Source organism: Falco naumanni, chromosome 14 (genome assembly GCF_017639655.2).
Source record: "Falco naumanni isolate bFalNau1 chromosome 14, bFalNau1.pat, whole genome shotgun sequence".
NCBI lineage: Eukaryota > Metazoa > Chordata > Aves > Falconiformes > Falconidae > Falco > Falco naumanni.
Window position 1 is genome coordinate 1,488,885 of NC_054067.1, and position 18,546 is coordinate 1,507,430.

Below are 18,546 nucleotides of genomic sequence, written 5' to 3' on the forward strand. Positions count from 1 at the left end.
ATGGGTGTTTTTCTTCCTCATAATTACAGGAGCATATTCAGTTTCTAATGACACGGCATTTCAAAATCATAGCAGTGGCCAGAGGCAGAAGGTTTTTTGCCAGCAAGTGGCAGGCCTGTGTGACATCTTGAAGAACACCACAGCACAGGGCCACTGAAATGCAGCACCATCAGGTCCCTCCAGACAAGAGGCTATGTCCAGTAAGACTGCAGAGTCAATTTACTTCACACTAAGGCACTTAACTGAGACAATCAGATAAGAAGCATCATCTCCCCAGCCTCTAGAAGAGGCTTGGGGATTAAGACTCCAGATTTATGTTAGGAATCCATCTAATACGCTCTGTGTGTGTGTGCGCGCGCACATATGTGTGTAGGAGGAGTGAAATTGGGTCTTTTTTGCTAATGTATACAGCAACAGCTATGGTCTGATACTACTCTGAAGCTAGCAAAACTCTAACTCCTACCACTGCAAGAAGTAGCTGCTTTTCCAAGCTACCAGCTACGGGTTAAATATTAACAAATTCAGGATGCTTTAGGAAAAAGCCACCAAAATCAGTCTCACTGGCAAGAGCAGCCTTCATCTGGAAACAGCACAGTTAACCTGTGTACCTCTGGAGCAAACCCTGCATGTACTGTACTGAAGTCAACAACAAGTCCCTTATCTTCAGTCCAGGAGCAGAATCCAAGAGGGGTATTCTTGCCTGTGTAGCAGGTTAAAACCAAGAGGGTCTGGCTTGAACCCCCACCCACCCACGCACCCACCCCTGCTGCAGAACTGGACTCCTTCCTCAGCCATGATCCAAAGGTGCAGTTAATGCTGCCATCCAGGTGTGCCAGAGAAGCCAGCCAGGCCCAAAGTAGGAGGAATGCCCTGCCACTGTTACACCACCACAACCTTCTCCAGGGACACGGACACACTCCTGCAGCAGGGGAGGAGAGAGGAGCAGGTCAAAAGCAACTTCTTTCCCCCCATCTCCAGTTAGAAAACATTATTTTTCTGTAAAAGCTGCAGGTAAAATTTCAGCCTGGAGTATCTGGCTTTACCAGGAAATGGTTTCTCCCTGAATCTGCTTTACAAGAAGAGCACAAGCACCTCTCAAAGATGTTTCACAGTCAGCACTGGTCGATGCTTGTTATACTGCTGTTTATCTGCCTTGCTTAAATTCTTGATGCACTGCAAAGCAGATCACTTGGGATCAGCAAGACATGAGAATTACATCACACAAGGAAGCTGCAGCCACAGAAACCACTCAAAGGCTGGAGAGAACGCCGAACAGCAAAAGATTTAAAGGACTCAGACTGTTGGGGGGTGGGGTGGGGAGGAGAGAGAAACAGAAGTGACTTGACCATAGTGTAAAACAACTATCCAGGAGAGAATGTGGTGTGAAGGGCACTTGCATTCAAGAAATCAAAACAGAAAAACTGAGGACTGAGCTGCAAACTGGACACTTTCCAAGCAAAGTTTTTCTTGTTTGGGGCTGGGCTGGTTTGGGGTTTTTTCTTGGAAGCGTAATAGGCTTTAAATACTGCCTGCGCTCTGACAGATGAACTCTCCATTTCCTGAAGTCCAGAAGCTGTCCCAGAGGGGATCCCTTAGCCAAATCCCAGCAGACAAGCTGCCATGCAGAGGTAAGCGCAGGAAAGCTCACAGCTAGCAACGCAGGCGGCCAGGCTAGCAGGCTGGGCTGGCTCTGAACTGCCGTTATGCCCACACTGTATAGTCTTTTCTTGCTAGGGTAAATCAACCTGCTCCAAACTCTCCTGTCATGGGCACACTGCTACCACTTCCAGAAACAGCCTGTTTAAAACCAGTTTGTGTAACTCTACAGTATGTTCTTTTCCAGAAGTGCAGTACACATACCTTTAGAAACAGTAATGTCTGCGAGGTAGGAACCTGCTCAACTCTCAAAATTCAGGACAACCAATTTTATGGCAAGGTGTTACACTGGGTAGTGTAGCAATTCTTGTCATTCCTATGACAGCAGTGGACTTCTGCCCCGGGCAGGCAGCCTTCCTGCCTAGTCCAGCTTGTGTTTGAACAGCTGCTACAATATATTCTTAAGATTTTTTCTGGTACTTTCTAGTCATGAAAAATTAGTCAACGCCTCTCCAGAACTCTGGACTCCATCAGAACATTTCCTAGTTTTTTTCAGTAATGTTTTCTCATGTGTAACTAACTGGCCCCCATCCTTGCATTGAAGGTGGAAGGAAGGTGACTAACCCATCAATCCTTTCGGCCTTTGCCAAGGTGACAGAAAACCAAAGCCTCAGTAGAGGCTTGAACAGAGCTGCGATGAGTAGAAGGGTGTAAAACCACTACACCCATTTGTTACAAGGGAATCAAACTGGTTTTTCATGAGGCGTCATTACAAAGCACTGCCAAAATGCCAGACCTCACCTTCCTAATAGCAGGTAGCAGAACAGAATCATGTATCCTTGCCTGTTTAGTGCTAGAATACAATAATCTCACCATGGCCATGTAGACACACCTGCACAGGAGGTCAGGAGTTCTCAGCACTGAGACAAAATGATCTTGTCAGCAAACGCAGGACAAAAGAGAAGCTGTGGCTAAGTGCCAGCCTGATGGCATTGCTAAGACAGTAAAACAGCATGTGCAATCAGGTAACAGAAACACCTCAAACATGCTCTGTTGCAAGTAGGGAGATGCTTATTTATTTCTCATCACCAGCTCAGCAAGCTTCCTCTGGGCTCCGAGGCAAACACGTTGCTATCCTTCTCCCACAATAAGAACCAAGTTGCACCATCACTTGCATCTGTGGACCTGGCACTTTCCAAAGGCTTGCACAAGCATTAGCGAAACTTGGTAAACAATTCTCTCAAGGAGCAGAACCCAGCCCACGTTTGGCTCTGCAGTGCTAAAAGGTCTGGGAACTCACACTAGCGCTTGGTGGCCACCAGTATCAGCAGATTTGAACAACATATGGAAGGATCTACTGAATGAAAAGGCACCCCTTTCAGTTTCACGAAAGGCTACGTTTGAGCACTGTAATGCATCGCAGATCCCTGTTTTTAGAGGTTGCTGAAGGTACTGAGCTTCTACAGAGGTAACCACATGCTCACACAATGCAAACACCATCCTCCACCTGGAACCTCCTATGTATCCACCTCAGACCTGACTTAAGTTTGCCTCCATGCCTATTTGCTCACTGGACATGCAAGATAACTTCCGAGCTGCTTTTCATCCACTGCTCCTCTTACCTGCTTCAAGTAATTACAAAAGCCACCCTTTTTCCTTTTTAGTACTGAGGTGTGTCTGGACAAGAGCTTCTCCCACCCTCCAAGGCCAAGACTGAAAAGTATTTCTTAGCCTCTAACACCCCACCTGTGTGTGTGCCTCCTTTGCAGTCTCTCTGAAAGAGGGGAAATGGGGTCATTACCTTAACTCCACTAAGAAAAGCACTTCTATCCCTCTCTCTCTTCCCTTCCCTCTCCTTTCTCTAGCGTAAGCAATGGAAGGTGTCTCCTTTATCTCTTCCACTGCTTATCAAACCAAAAACAGTCTCAGGTCAGCAAAATTAGGAGCTGCAGCAAGAAGCCAGGAAAGCAAAGCGAGAGAGATAAAAAGTTTGACAAGTGTCATAGGAGAGTCTTTGAAGCCTTTAGCAGCTCCTGGTGAGCATTACTAAGAACGACAAATTGTAACTGCCTTTGACCCTAGGTATTTGGAAGGAAATTTTGATAATGGCAATTTTGCTTTGTGGCCACCTGCTCGCTTGCTGACACACACAAGATACAGGTTGTAAAGCGGCAGCATGACAAATCACAGGCAGGGAAGTACAGAAGGATCTCATTGGCTTGCCCATAAAACACAAGATGGGACTTATGCAGGTGCTTATTAGGATGAGAAAACTAGTTGAGAGGAGGAGGCTGGATCGGGGATAGAAGAGGCTATGGATAAAGCAAGGGTTCTCCTCTGTTGTTGCGAGGGGTATAGGCATCAGCAATGTCATGCTCCAGCACAGCAATAGGGCCTGTTTACTTCTGTTTTGGAAAACAGAAGCTAGTCAGCCTGCCAGAAGAAATGCTGGGAATTGACCTAATTATATAGGGAGTACCAAGTCAAACCAACTCCAGCATGATGCAATGCTTCTTTCCATGCCCGGCTCTGGGAAACTGCTCGCCCCCATTCAAGCAAACCTCTGGTTTACCTTTCTTGTATTAGCCAGACACGTGAGGGAAACCATATTGCCTGCTGCTTTTTACCCAGCAGACTTGAACTTCCAGTGCCTCTTGTTTCTGTAGCACCTTCTGGTTGTTACCTTCACCTCTTACCTTGACAGTGCTCCAAAGGCACAGGAGATGAGTAACCCTCCACTGGAACTGGGTCCAAGGACTGAGTGACAGCAGTTTTGGGACCGACTGCAGCTGCGTGGCAGATCTAGCTGGGAAATGCCATCTACAGGCCAAAACGTGCTTTTACCTATTTTTACATTTGACTTCAAGTAACCATAGCGCTCGCTCCTTTCACTTCAGTACAACCCTATTCTCTCAGCACCACCTGTGCGAGGGCAGCATTATCCCGGCTTCACAGATGAGGAGCTGGTTCTCTGCTACGCTGCACCACGAGTCCCAAAAGCAGTACCAGCCTTTCTGTGCAGCACTGCATTTGAACTAGAACCTGCTGTCCCTCAGGGCTTTCTGTGCTTGCCCACTTGGGTTTAGCGGCTACCTCTACTGCACATAGCAGAGGTGCATCTGAATTTCCCATTTTCACAAAAGGCCATTCTTCCAGTAACAAGCTTCAAGTTTAGTGTCAGTCGACTACATTACAAAAAAATACAGGAACAAACACTCCAGTCCTCCCTCACTGCTTAAAGCTGGTGAGATGCCTGGCCTTTTACAACACCTTAGGAAATAAAGCCATGTCTCTCAGCCAGGCATGATTTCAACATTTGAGTGTTCTTTTTATATGTCAAAATTTTTATTTTTTTTATATTGATGAGGCACTGGTACACACTTACAGAAACAGCGAGACAAGAAAGAGCCTTTCCATCAACAATGAATTTCTGCCAGCACATTGATGCATCACACTGAGGCTAGCACAGCTCAGGTCTTTGAAAGCAGCAACTGTCTCCCACTGAAATGGGATGTGGGATGACACAAGCAGATTCCAGAAATCCTAGGAACCACAGGACTTGTTTTTGAACAACAGGCTGCTGAAGAATTGCACTCCAGAATTCAAGCTCTAAATATTTAACCCTACAGACTAGGGAAAAAGGTAATTAAAAAAAAAGGTCAAGGTGGCTGACCAGTGCAAACCAGAACTGCATGAACTGGCCCAAGCAACTGGCTAGTATTTACTTCAAGATCAAGCAAGGCAAAGGTTGGTAAAACAAGCTGGCTGTTAAAGCAGCAAATAAAAATTTCCAGGAAAAAAACCAACCCAACATAGAACTCTCCAGAAAAAAGCTAGAAGTTAAAATAAAACTAATTTCTACATGATTCTAGCAGCATATCAAGCTCCCAGATGAGTTAAGGCTCATTGAATGTGGCGCTTCCCATACTTCTGAAATTTGAAACACCAAAACTTCTGGGGAGCCAGGAACTGGCACAGAGGGAAGTTCCAACTCTGAACTTGAACTCTTCATTTAAAAACAAAACCGAAGCACTTACAAGGATTATAGGGTAAAGTACACTTAATATAAATGTTAAACTAAACAGCATGGTGAGCATAGTATGATGATAACCATTTTCTTGTGGAAAGAGCTCTTTTTCATCTATTAAGTGGTCAAAGCAACAAAAATCCCCATTACCAACAATAACATGTCAGACAAGATGAGAGCTTTGTGCAGTAGGATCTTCCAACCACTGTAGCTCCTTCCTGCAAGAAGTAAGCTATGGTAAAATAGTATGTGCTGACTGACAACAGCCACAGCAAAGATTTCTCCCCCCACAAAGGGAATGATTAAAATCCTGTTTATGATGAGATATTCAGGATGGGATCTGCCCTTTCAAAGATGAAACACAAAATTAGGAAGTCATCTCTTCTTGATTTATTTGGGTTATTTTTGAATAGAAATAGGCTCCTGCAGAAACAAGGGCACATGCTTCCTTACAAAAAAAAAAAAAACCAAAAAAACCCACACACAACAGAGGCCTAGCATGCCTTTTGTCAGGTTCCCCTCTGATGCCTCAGTAGGAAGCCAAATCACCAACCAGTCACGGAGGGAACAACAAGATTAGTTTCAATGATTTAAGAGATGGTGGCAGAACTCATTTTTGGCATGAGCCTCTCATTTTCATTGCTCTTGTACAGAAAAATGCCAAACCACAGAGAGGAACCAGTTGTAAGAAGTATTTCATTAACCAGTCTGCAGCTATGAGAAGAGGCGGCTGTTATCACCAGAGCAACAAAACAGAGGACAAGGGTGGAGAGAGAAGGCGAAGGAATGCCGATGTGCTGGGTTGGGATTGAAGAGGGCACAGCAGGGTGTTTATTCATCGTCCATAGGGTTCAGCTGTTGTTTCAAAACAAGAAGTCACATCAAAGAAAGGCTATTAGCACAGCCTCTACATGTTTTTTTTTCAAACCCAGATAAGACCGTTTCGATGGTGAGGAGTAGAGACTTTGGTAAGCTCCCATTACCACAGAATTAGTGAAATTTGCTTCAGTGTTCATTTTAAGATGTCAAAACAATTACAAAAATCAAGTAGAAAAAAAAAAATCCAGCTAGAATTTCTCAGGCCTTCGCCCGACGTAGGTGGGGGTAGCTCTGCAGAGTCCTGTCTATTGCTTCATCCAAGCTCACCACTGGTTTGTAGCCCATGTCTCTTTTGGCCCGTTCACAGCTGTAGTAGTGAAACGTTCCAGCTAACGCTACCCGCATAGGGGTAAAAGTGGGCTTGATGGTGACCAGCGGACTTAGCAGCCACAGCACTAGAGACAGGAATAGGGCCAGGTAATATGCCAGCCAATAAGGAATATGGTACTTGGGAGGATCGTAGTTCAAGCCAGTCAAGATACGGGACATGAAAGTCCAGAAAGGAACTGGTTCATCATTTGTGATATGAAATGCCTGAAAGAGGAAGACAAAAAGCCAGATGGTAAAATTATTATGGTTTCCACAAATTTGTCTCTGCAATGGCCCATCTCATGTTCATGCTGAGCAGACCGACATCCCTGACTTGACTGAGAATGCATTTTCATTTGATACTGCTTTGCACTGACCACCTCTGTCTGAAAAGCAATGAATCCCTTCTTTGCCAAGAAATCCAGCTACTTCTCATGCTCCAGAGGTTAAGATTACTCATAAATGGTCAAACTGAATGACACAACACAAACACATTAAAGCATCCTAGCTGTACGTACCGTGCATGCCCAGGGCACCGTGGTGCCATGAAAATCTAATAAAAGTTTCTCCTGTTCTGAACTCTATCATAAGAGCTAAATAACTGTCTCTTACATATGCATCTTGGCTGCCCACAATTCTGCCTGGATTTCCTTTCACAAGGAGTTTTACAGCATGAAGTTAAAGTATATATCTTAGCTCACGTGGCTGCACTCAATGGTCACCAGATGGACAACCATTCATTATACCCACACAAAAAAAAAATGACCTATTTGTGTGTGCTACTTCCACTCACCTCCAGGATAGATGTACAGTACAGACAAAAACCAGCATGAATTACAGAGCAGACACATGAAGTCAAGGAAGGCTTGCAGATGAAGTTCAGCTACGGGACACCCACTCCCCTCCCCTTGCTAGGTCCTTCCTTACCTTCCCACACAGGGGAGAGTCCTTCTGAAGATTTTCTGCAGCAAGGATGTGTCCATGGACCACATTTTCCACATAGGTGAAATCTACCAAGTTCTTTCCATCCCTGCAGAGAAAAAAAATAGGGAGCTTAGCCCTCAGGTAAGTTAGGCTGAAAATATGCTGTGGCAAAAGAAAGGACTTTCACAAAAGATATATTTATCCCAAGTTTCCTCTTCTGCTCTCTTCTGCTACAACTTCAGGCTCTATATCCTGTCAGAGAGATGACATCGCTACATATGATTTTGAAGACAAGAGGAAAGGCTGTTATTATCTCAGCTCTTGTCAAGGCCCTCAAAGACTACATTCCTGGAACAGTACCATTTTTAAAGCTCCCAAGTTACCAATCTGCAAGGTGTGGCAGATCCTACAGGTCTCAATCAGCAGTGATCCACAGAAACAGAACAAATAAGAAAGAGCAGTAACTAGCAGGAAGAAAATCACTTAAGGACAAGCTTTCAATTATTAATTTCTCAGCTCATTAAATTCTAACTTGCTCCCTCAAAAAGCCAACTTCAGCCCTAGCTGAAACAGATTTAAGCCACTGTGTTAAATCTATTTCTACATAGGTACAGAAAATTAAAATTAATCCACATTATTACTTTCAAGAGTCCCACTAAAACAAATGATTTGTTACAAAACCACTACACTCATTTGGCCATAAACCCAGTATTGCTGCAATCCAACATTCTGAGAAAGAAAGATTTAATTTCCCACGTTCATGGATGAATAGCCATTTTATTTGCTTTCTTGGAAGGGACATACAGGTCTGTATAAAAATAGGAAAACTCAAGTGAGGAATGCATGTTTGCACTGGAAGAGAACGCAGAGCTGCATGAAGTGGAAACCCTGAGTCTGTGGAGCTTTGCTTTTCAGATCAGTTTGAGATCAATTCAGAAGTGAATAGTAAGGAAGAATAAGAACTAAAAATGCCCCCCAAACCCCAAAAACCCAACAGCAAAATAACCATAACCCTATTCCCTTTCTGCCTTCTACCTCAAGCACATATACACACAAACCAGCTCCTTGCCTGTAATAAAAATCTATTATATATTAAAACGTGTGTTTATTTTCAGGAGCATAATACAATTGATAAAGATATCCTTAATAGTAGCTTGAAGTGTTTCTTGCTCTAAAATTTCAGCAGTCCACTAGAAGCTTTGCAAGGCTCAGTAACAAGGCAAATATGTTTGATCTTACAATCAGAAATATTTAAACACTACCATATAGGTTTTTTAATTGCAATAGCCTCCAATACCAGAAGTGTGTATTAGTTAAATGAATAGCAAGTAATTCAAGCACTCTCACGTTCAGAAGGACAGCTCTTCAGACAATACAGAGACAGTTCAAGCTATACCCGCTTTCCTCACTGATATTCTTTTTGCATTACAAACACTTACCATCTGAATGCATGAATCCCTAAGACAGAAAGATTTTTGAAAAGATAATCCTGGATCACAAGTGAGAAACTAAAGAAACGTACTTTTTTCCCATGCCACACCAACACTACTGTTTTAATATTATGCCCTTCCAAAAAGGGCTTTGTAGGTTCAGCATCAATTTTAACAAAAGATATAAAATGACTGAGCCTTGCTCACCCAATTATGAACTTCATTTTGCCACTCTTAGCTGCTTGGATGAGGATAGGAACCAGCTGAGGGTCTCTAGGACCAAATATTCCATGGGGACGAATAGCAGTAGTGAAGAAATTGTTGCCTGGGTCATTTGCACTGAGCACTTCCTGTAGTGGAAAAAAACCCAAACAAAACAACAAATCAGGAGAAAGTTTGGGAAGAAAAATAATGTTTAGTATTATATTCCAAGATGACCACTAAAGGGGGTTGGTGCTCTCCCATCTCCTTGGGAAGCCATCAGTGAAGTAATTACTGTAATATACTCTAATATAACAAGAATAACAGACAAAAATCAGTTTTCATTATTGAACACAATTAATTGACAGGCAAAGGAAGGGAACTCTTCATCTCTCTCATTTAACACCACAGAAACCAGAGGAGCTTTCAAAGTTCCTCCATTCCATGAATTCGTTATGAATTCAACCTCTGTCTCTCCCCTCAGTCGATGGAAGATTTCCATCGCAGGCCTTCTCAATCTCATTCAGAAGGCGTGTGATCCCATCTTCCTGGCAGCACCAAGCACTAAGCAGATTTAGCAAGGCATCTTTGAAGAAGATTTAATTCTATTGGGAGAGAAGATTTTTAATTCTATTGGGAGTTGCCAAACAACATGTTCTACGAATTTTTAACAGCTGCTGGATTTTCTAATAAAAATCCAAGAACACCACATCCAAATAAACACTGAATACTTTCACTATTTCACCCAAAACAAAAACATTATTGCAAGCATATTGGGCTAGACTTTATTGCTACTCATAAGCTTCCACTTTATTAGTCCTCTTTACTGCAAAGTGGTTCTGCTTGCGAATGAACAGATGGTTTTATGCTGCATTTTCAGTAAAGTTTTTTTTAAGTAACATAAGAAAAATTCTTAAAGGCTAAGACTCTGCTTTAGAGGACACACTATCAGCTTCAGTATGGAATCAAGTCTAAATTCCTCTTGCACAAAAAGCATAGGAAATGCAAACCACTGAAAAAAGTTTGAAAAAACATTTGTTCACTTTGATTTAAAACATTGTTGTACCATATTTAAACCACAAATACTGCAGCATTAAGAACCTGAAACAGAACAGATACTGGTAGTCTGCAAATGTGCAAAGTAGCAGTCATTCAAATGCAGGGGAAATGTTTATATCTTTTTGAACAAGATTATTTTCAGTATCTCGCCAGTAGCATTAGCTCAAAACATGTTATAGGCTGGCACACTCCTTAACTCAGTCCACATCTTCATCTCATCATCTCTTTCCCCAGTGACATGTTCACAATCCCAGCTGTAACTTCAGGCTGCAAATCAGGTAAATGGGGTTCTGAAACAGTCTTCTAGTAGAGCAGAGATGGCAAAAAAATTCTGTACGACTGCTCTTAAAACAAAGCTGCATCAGTTAAGAAATGGGATTATCACATGACTCTTGCAGTGAAAGCAACATCTCTGCCAGTTCTTTTATTCTTTTGCTAGAAAGAACTTCTGTACTGTAACACACTGTTTCATTCAACTTCCCTGTTAATTTATGTCACAGCTTTATTTTATTCTCTTTTTATTACATGAATACACTACTTGGGAGTCTCACCAGCCAAGGAAGATGTTACTGAGTACTTATGTATTTGGACTGCCAGGCAGCAGCTCTGAAAGCATCCCCTGGACCAACCCATCAGCATGCCTACAAAAAAGGACGTGGGTCACCTACAAAATACACAAGCAATAGCCACCTGCCATACTTCTCTGTAACAGAATAAATGAATCCACAACTCACTAGCCTCCATGCTGAGAATAAAAGGGCTAAAATCAGACAGATTTATCTAAAAGAAGGGAATTTTCTGTTTCAATTGTACTTTGAAAACTCTGGCAGGCAGTGCTACATATGCGTGATTTTGTGCACATTTTCTTTGCACAAGATACTTCTTTTTAATGAAAGAGAGATTCTGGAGAACAAGAGAGATCTGTTCAGTCTTGAGGAGTGTTGTGTCCCCTAGGGCATGCCCTACTTTTAGAAGGGCAGTTTTAAGTATCAAAAGCAACAATGTTAACCAAATGATGACAAAATACCTTCTCTTGCAGAATCTTCGTCTCTGTATAATAGTCGATAGGCTTTTTGGCATAAGGGAGGTCTTCTGATCCATTTTTTATGTCTGTGCCCTCAAAAACTACACTGGCACTGCTAGTTAACACTAGTTTCTGCAACAGACGTGAAAGAAAACAGTTGTTTAAAGCCTAAGACAAAAAGGTCATTATTTACGAAGGCTGAGTAAAGACAATAATAATGTTTAATCAACAGATTCTACAGATAATAAACCAAGTCTAGAAGAACATTGTTTAACAGAAGACGATCTGAAACTGTAGGTAAGAAAACTCCCACTCTCTTAACTGACTCGTCACATTGTTTTAATCTCCTTTAGGTAGCACTAAACGTTTCAACAAACATCCAAGGCAGCCAGTCAAGGGGAAAACTTCTCCAGGAAAATCAGTGTCCACTTGCCTTGGCACATTTTAGCATTTAACACGCAATTAGTGTTTTTAAAATATATTTGTCCTTCTTGATGATAACAATATAATGACAGAGTATCTTGGATGGTTTTGTTGGATACAAACATATCCTAGTGGATTCAAAACAGGAAGTCAGTGATGTATTTGAGTAATCAGAATCATGGTTTTAAATAAGATCTGCATCGTAATAGAAAGATGACTAGATCCAACAAGTTCCAACAAGACTTAACTCCTTGTTCTGACAGAATCCAGACTAAAGCCTGAAGGTAAATATCACATGGCCCATTTCCTAAAACAGCTTATTACACAAAGAGGGAAAAAAATCTCAACGAACAACAAACTGTGAGTCTGGGAGTCCCATGTGATAGACATCATTGAATTCTAAATACACAAAATGCATGCATTGGAGGTACCATCTCTGCCCAGAATATATAAGTGACCTTCTCATGCATTGTGCTTGCAAATTTCCTATGAATTTAAATGAAAATTCTTGTGATATCAAAATAACATCAGGAGTAAAAAACCAACAACCCTGCCTGAACAGCAGCCTCATTTCCTCTGGCTCTTTCTTTTGTGGGCAAATGACTTTCTCAACCAAATTATACTCAGATTACAGCACAAGTGTGTTCCTTCTCATTACATGTTGAAGAATTCACATAAGTAATAAATGCCATGAATACTTCCACTGCGAGAAAAGCTATGTTTAGAGCTGTCCCCTTCTTAAAGCATGAAAGAATCCACTTGTCCGTCATGATTCTCCTGCGGGTGATTCCCAGATGTCTAGTAGGATAAATTTTAATGGATGCTTTTCCTGCAGTCAGGAGGATTGCAATATGTAGGTTTTCTGTGGCAAACACAGACTCAGCTTACACCAGACACTAATCAGGAGACCAGTAGAACCTCTCTCTTCTACTAATTTTCAAAGAAGAACCTGGAATTCAGTATCTCAGAGACCTTTGCCCTTCTATCAAACTAGACTGAAACCGGTCCACGCTGCAATTGTTACAAAGCCACACCACCACCTTGGAGTGTCCATGTACTTTTCTACCCTTACCTGCACTCCAGCTTCTTTGCAGGCTTCAATGACTGCCTTGGTTCCCATAAAATTCACCTTATAAAACAGTTCCCTGTTGTCACTTGAAGGTGCTGGTGATGCACAATGAAATGCCACTGACACACCTTGTAAAGCTGGGAGCAAAGCCTAGAAGATACATCACATGAGACAGCAATGAAGCAAGAGCAATAGTGTCTACTCTGAAAAAAAAAAAAGAAAAAAAAAGAAAAAAGAAAAGAAAAAGAACTGTGTTTTATTTCCTATGGAAACAAAACTGCTAAATTTCAAGTCATATTCCTTCTATAAAGGTCAGCAGCTGGAAGAGGATCAACATCCAGGATCTTGTCAATGTCCTCTCCTGCTTGCTAGGTAAAAAATACCCTATATCACCTTTTCTTTCCAGAGAAGAACCTGGGAACTTTCTGAGACCTGGAGGCTATCCAGACTTAACTACTTGCAATAGTCTCAAGTGCAGGTATTAGACTCAAAGCTACCTGGAGATAGAGTTAGAAAACTCAGCAAGCAGCAGGTTTAACAGCCAACAGTCCCCCATGGCACTGTCTGCATTTGAGATGACTGTCATAAAGCTCAGACATGATACTTTAAAATGGTGGGGAGACGTCTCTTCACGTTGCATACAAATGTTTTTGCCAAGGCTCACACACATGACTGAGTTAAGGCAAGAGGTCTTAGTGTGCCTTAACTGTTAGGAATAATGCATTCTGCCGTTCTCATGCAGCTGAGGTTAGCTAGGAGAGCACCCACATGCAATTACCAATGGTGACTGTAATTACACTGTATATTTAAGATAACAGTAATGCAAATCACAATACAGAAATAAGTTCTGTCCTTTTTCAGGTTCAAGCAGACATCAAGTATATTCCTAGATGAGGCTTCCACCAGAAAACCACTTAGGCTATTGACTTCACAGCAAGACCGCTGGGGGGCATATCTACATACCCTTTTACAACCTGTGTGATGCCTTCAGGTATTTTAGTGCTTCAGGCAAGGGTCAGTAAGCTGTTTCAACAAACGCTTATTTAATCAGACATCCTTTCTATCTACCCACATCACATACTGTTGTTAGTCTGTACCTTTTTGTCGCAAAGGTCTCCCAGGAAGAACTGCACTCGGTCATTGTCAAACCTCTTCTGAATATCAAACACATTGACCATGTAACCCTGCTCCAGGAGCTGCTCCACCATGTGCTGGCCTAAGAATCCTGACCCACCGATCACTGTGCATTTCCTACCAGCCTGCAGAGACGGGGAGAAAAGCACTTCAGCAAGCAGACACATACCAATCAACTGCACAAGCAAGCTGATCTGACCTTCCCCAGATCTTAATGCACTGAAATTTTGCACAACTAGTTAGTAGCTAGTTTAATTGGAGGAGTCTAAACTCATATCTCAAATCACTCTTCAATATGTCTGTGCTATTACAGTATCTTAAAAGTTCAAGCATGCTAATGGTCTACAAACTGGTTTGTATTTTGGTTATGAGGCAGAGTCTTGCCAAGTGGCTCACATAGCAGAGGAAAAAAAAAAAAAACGAAGAGAAAAAAAGGAAGGGGAGAAAAAAATATTAAAAAATTAAAAAAAAAGGACTGGCTCCCACAAACTTCTCCCTGACAGTAAAGCAAACAGAATTTGCTTCAGCCACATGGCACAGATAATTCAGAATACTAAAACTGTCACTGCTGGCAAGGGCAAAACCATTTTCAAAGCATGTGAAACCCGGGCTTCTCCAGGCCAGGAAAGCAACTGGGTAAAGGCAAGGATTACCCATTTTAGTCAGTCATTAGTTCATTCTTTCTTTTTTTAATCTTTTAAAAAATATACGTCTAGAGTCACTCCCAGATTGTGGTCTGGTCACTTGTCTAACTGGACATACTGAAGGCCTTATCACCAACACGGAACACATAAGCAATGGCTCTGAGGAAGCTTTTGTACAGAGAATGCTCTGTCCTTGTTGAAAATAAATTTTATGCTTATTGTTGCTACACAAAACCCCACCTCTGCCGTTATACTATCAAGCTGAAGGGAATTTTAACGCAGTGAAACCACACAAAGATTACAATTGTTCAGGAGTTTCTAAGCACTACATCCCAAAACAAAGGTTCTACTGCAAAGTGTCAATTATCCACAACAGAAATTAGAACAGTTCACTGTAGTTGCTCAGTTACATTAAAGCATAACCAGTTACTTAGAATGGTGCATGCAAAGTACAGTCTGATTAAAGTAATTAAAAATAAAAGTTCTAACAGGTTGGCCCAGTGGTCTCTGGTTTTGACAGCTGCAAGAAAACAGACGATATCGAATATGTGAGCCTAAGGACTCTCTGTAGCTCACTACAACAGTTTTGCATTTGCTTTACACATTAGCTTCCAGATTCTCTAAACTGAGTCCCACCCCTCCCCGCTGGGGTGTCCTCTCCCTGTCGATGTGTCTAGCTTTTTCAGCTTCTCCTCAAAAGGCAGTCGCTCCGTTCCATCGATATTTTTACTTTCATTCCCCTGTACCCTTTCTCATTAAGGTCCCTTCCAACCCAAACCATTCTGATTCCAGTGCATTCCTCAGAAAACAAAAGCACCCGAACTGCACACCGTACTTAGATGTGCTGAACCGGGTTTACAGTGGTAGAATGACGCCCTCTGCCTGGCTCCAAATACCAGTGTCATTTTCTACCAGCACAGATGAGACAGTCCAGGTTTTTCTGTATGATAGTTTTCCAAAGTATATGGACAGTATTCTAACTGGTGATGAGAAGCAGAATATTTAAATACTCACTAGTGCACATTTATAATATACAATACAATCTAGTGCACACATCTCTTGGGAAAGTACTAAATGAACCAACTAAATCACCAGAATCGGTGTAACTCAGCCAGCAGTGCTGCACCTGGATTCATCAGCTGTTTTAAAACACGCTGGTAACAAGCCAGGCTATCCATAATTATATTGATTTTAGGATATGAATTACCACCTGTCTAGTGCTGTGAAGACACAACAACTTGTTCATACTCTCTACCATGACACTACCTTATTTTTTATTTCTTTATTTCCTAAATACCTGAGATTCACTGGTCTTCCATTAGCTTCATAAGAATTAACGAGAAAATAGTTCAGAAGGTAGAAATTTCTCTGTAAACAAGAACCACAGGTAACTTAAAGGAAGAGCTTAATAAACTGTATTCCTAAGAGTAATGTCCGAACACCTGAGCTAAGCAAGATGTTACTTTTTCAATATTCTAACCTCCTGTATTCAATGCAGTCATCATAATAAGAGGTTACAATGGTCTAGTAGATATCAGGAACCCCCGCTGGGACTTTATTTGCACTACAACATGGAATAATGTTATGTGCCACGTAGAAATCATCCTGGAGTAACTAAAACTCCAGACCAATTGATCTGGCAGCATTGACAAAACCACTGGTTCTCTTGCAGGGGCTGGAGCATTCCTGGATCTCTCCAGAACAGCAGCAAATTATTCCTTGGAAAATCACATTTCCTCCAATAATATCTCTAGAGTTAGTATTAATGCAGGAACAGTCTCATGCCTTCCCTAGTAATGTTCAGAAGTATCTATGAAAATAGGTTTCTGCAAGACAAATCTTCATAAAACACCATTTAAGCCCTCAACTTACCGATCTGAGGCGTGTGGCCATTTCTCAGATGATTCACTATCAACCTGATTCATTTAAAAAGAATATTATTTTATTCACAAAAAAAAATACTTTTTAAACCACATTTTTAGTTATAGAAGTCAAGGTTTGAAGCCATTATGCTAAAGCAGAAGCATGAAAAGTGAGCTAATTCTGCCTGCCCTGCTGAACCGAATAAGCAGCACAAGAGTAACAGTAACATCAAATAGCTTTCTCAAAGACATAACTTTAATATAACAAAATACCCTTGATAACAAAGGCATCATCTTATTCTAGCTAATATTAGCTTTATGCACTTCCTTTAAGTCTGAATATTTACACTCCAAATAACATGAATACAATTGCAAGTTCTGCAAATGTCCTCTTCAAAAATACAGTTGCTCAAGTGTGTTAGGAGCAACAAAATAAAACTGAAGTTCAAGCAATTCAGCTGCACCATGTCCACCTGTTCCACAGCAGCTGACACAGCATAGGAGAAACACCCGCACAAACTTGGTGCCCATCAGCAAAGAGAGGGGAGGCAGTGTTTTTCACATCACAGGCTGTTGATGCCACCAGTTTCATTAAAATACGCTCCTCCTCCCAGCAGGAGCAAACAAAATTCCCAATTCAGCTGGAACCCTACTGCATGGAGTACAACTGAAAGGTGAGAAGACAACATGCCTATCAGATCTGTTTTCAACATCAAAAGCTGCACACAAAGACTTCTGATGGCTTTATGGTCACTTTAAACCATCACTATGATAAAATACTGTGTTAGAGAGTATGTGATTCTCCTTATTCCTAGTGAATGCTTCCCACTACCTCCTACTATATGTGCGCTGAGATGGATGAAAGCTATGACCAGCTAGAAATTAATCATTTTCTGCCTGGGTTGGTTTTCAGCCAGAGCAGCTCTCTGACCCATCTCACTTCATGAACAGTAGTGCCAACACAACTGGATGAGATCCAGAAACACCGATGTTGCTATAAAACTACCACAGTACCATGCCTCACACAAGCAAATACATATGTTGGACTCGCTCACTCTGCAGGTTACACAATTTAGCACTCATCAGTTTTTATTTTTCTGAAAAGCTCTTCGAAATAGCAAACAAAAAGCCCCCCCCCCCCAAAAAAAAAAAGCAGGATTGGTGCCTGTCCAGCCAGGAACACCAAGCTGGTTAGAAATAATGGACACAGGGTGATCCACCCTCCTGTTGCTCCTTCTTCTACCCCTACATATCCCTTAACACAGGCCCTATCCCTCTCCAAAATGTAATTTATTAACAGTCCCATCACCAGTTTCCCTCCAGCTCTTTTGGTTCCCCCCACCCTTCTCCCACTCCCAGCTTTCCTCACACCCCTCTATGGCCTCCCCTCCCCCCAGCACCTCAGACCCCAGCTGCCCACCCCACCCACCCCAGCCTCTACCCCACATCTCCTCACACTGCCCCAACCTCCACCCAACCCCCTCACCCCTCCACACCCCAGCCCTCCTCACAGGCCCGCAGCCTCCCCCTGCGCACCGCAGAACCCACCTCAGCCCTCCAGGCCCCGCTGCCTCCAGCCTGCCCCCCACAGCCCCCATGGCCCTCCCCACGCCCCAGGTCTCTTCACAGCCCCCAGCTTCCCTCCCCGCTCCCCAGCTTCCCTCCCCGCTCCCCAGCTTCCCTCCCCGCTCCCCAGCTTCCCTCCCCGCTCCCCAGCTTCCCTCCCCGCACACCGCCCACACCCTCCTTCAGCCACCCCCACAGCCCTGCAGGCCTTGCTGCCTCCAGGCTGTCCCCACAGCCCCCATAACCGCCCTCACAGCACTCAACCCCTCACCCTGCCCGCTCACCTCAGAGGCTGCGCCCTCTGCACCCCTCAGCCCGGCCCGGCTCCGCCCCTGGCTCCTGCACGAGCCTCCAGCCCACCAATCAGCGCGGCCGCTTCCAGCAGGCCCCGCCCACCCC

At 42.8% G+C, this 18,546-nt stretch overlaps 1 protein-coding gene across 1 annotated transcript; it reads right to left on the minus strand.

Annotated features, from left to right (window-relative positions):
- Positions 1-5,990: 5,990 nt before the first annotated feature.
- Positions 5,991-18,479, minus strand: NSDHL (NAD(P) dependent steroid dehydrogenase-like). The gene is made up of 8 exons (XM_040614708.1): positions 18,432-18,479; positions 16,592-16,635; positions 14,039-14,200; positions 12,945-13,091; positions 11,453-11,581; positions 9,373-9,515; positions 7,739-7,841; positions 5,991-7,036 (listed from the first exon to the last, which is right to left on the minus strand). Exons 2-8 carry the CDS (start codon positions 16,610-16,612, stop codon positions 6,701-6,703), a joined length of 1,041 nt encoding a protein of 346 aa, XP_040470642.1. The 5' UTR covers positions 16,613-16,635; positions 18,432-18,479; the 3' UTR covers positions 5,991-6,700.
- Positions 18,480-18,546: the final 67 nt, after the last annotated feature.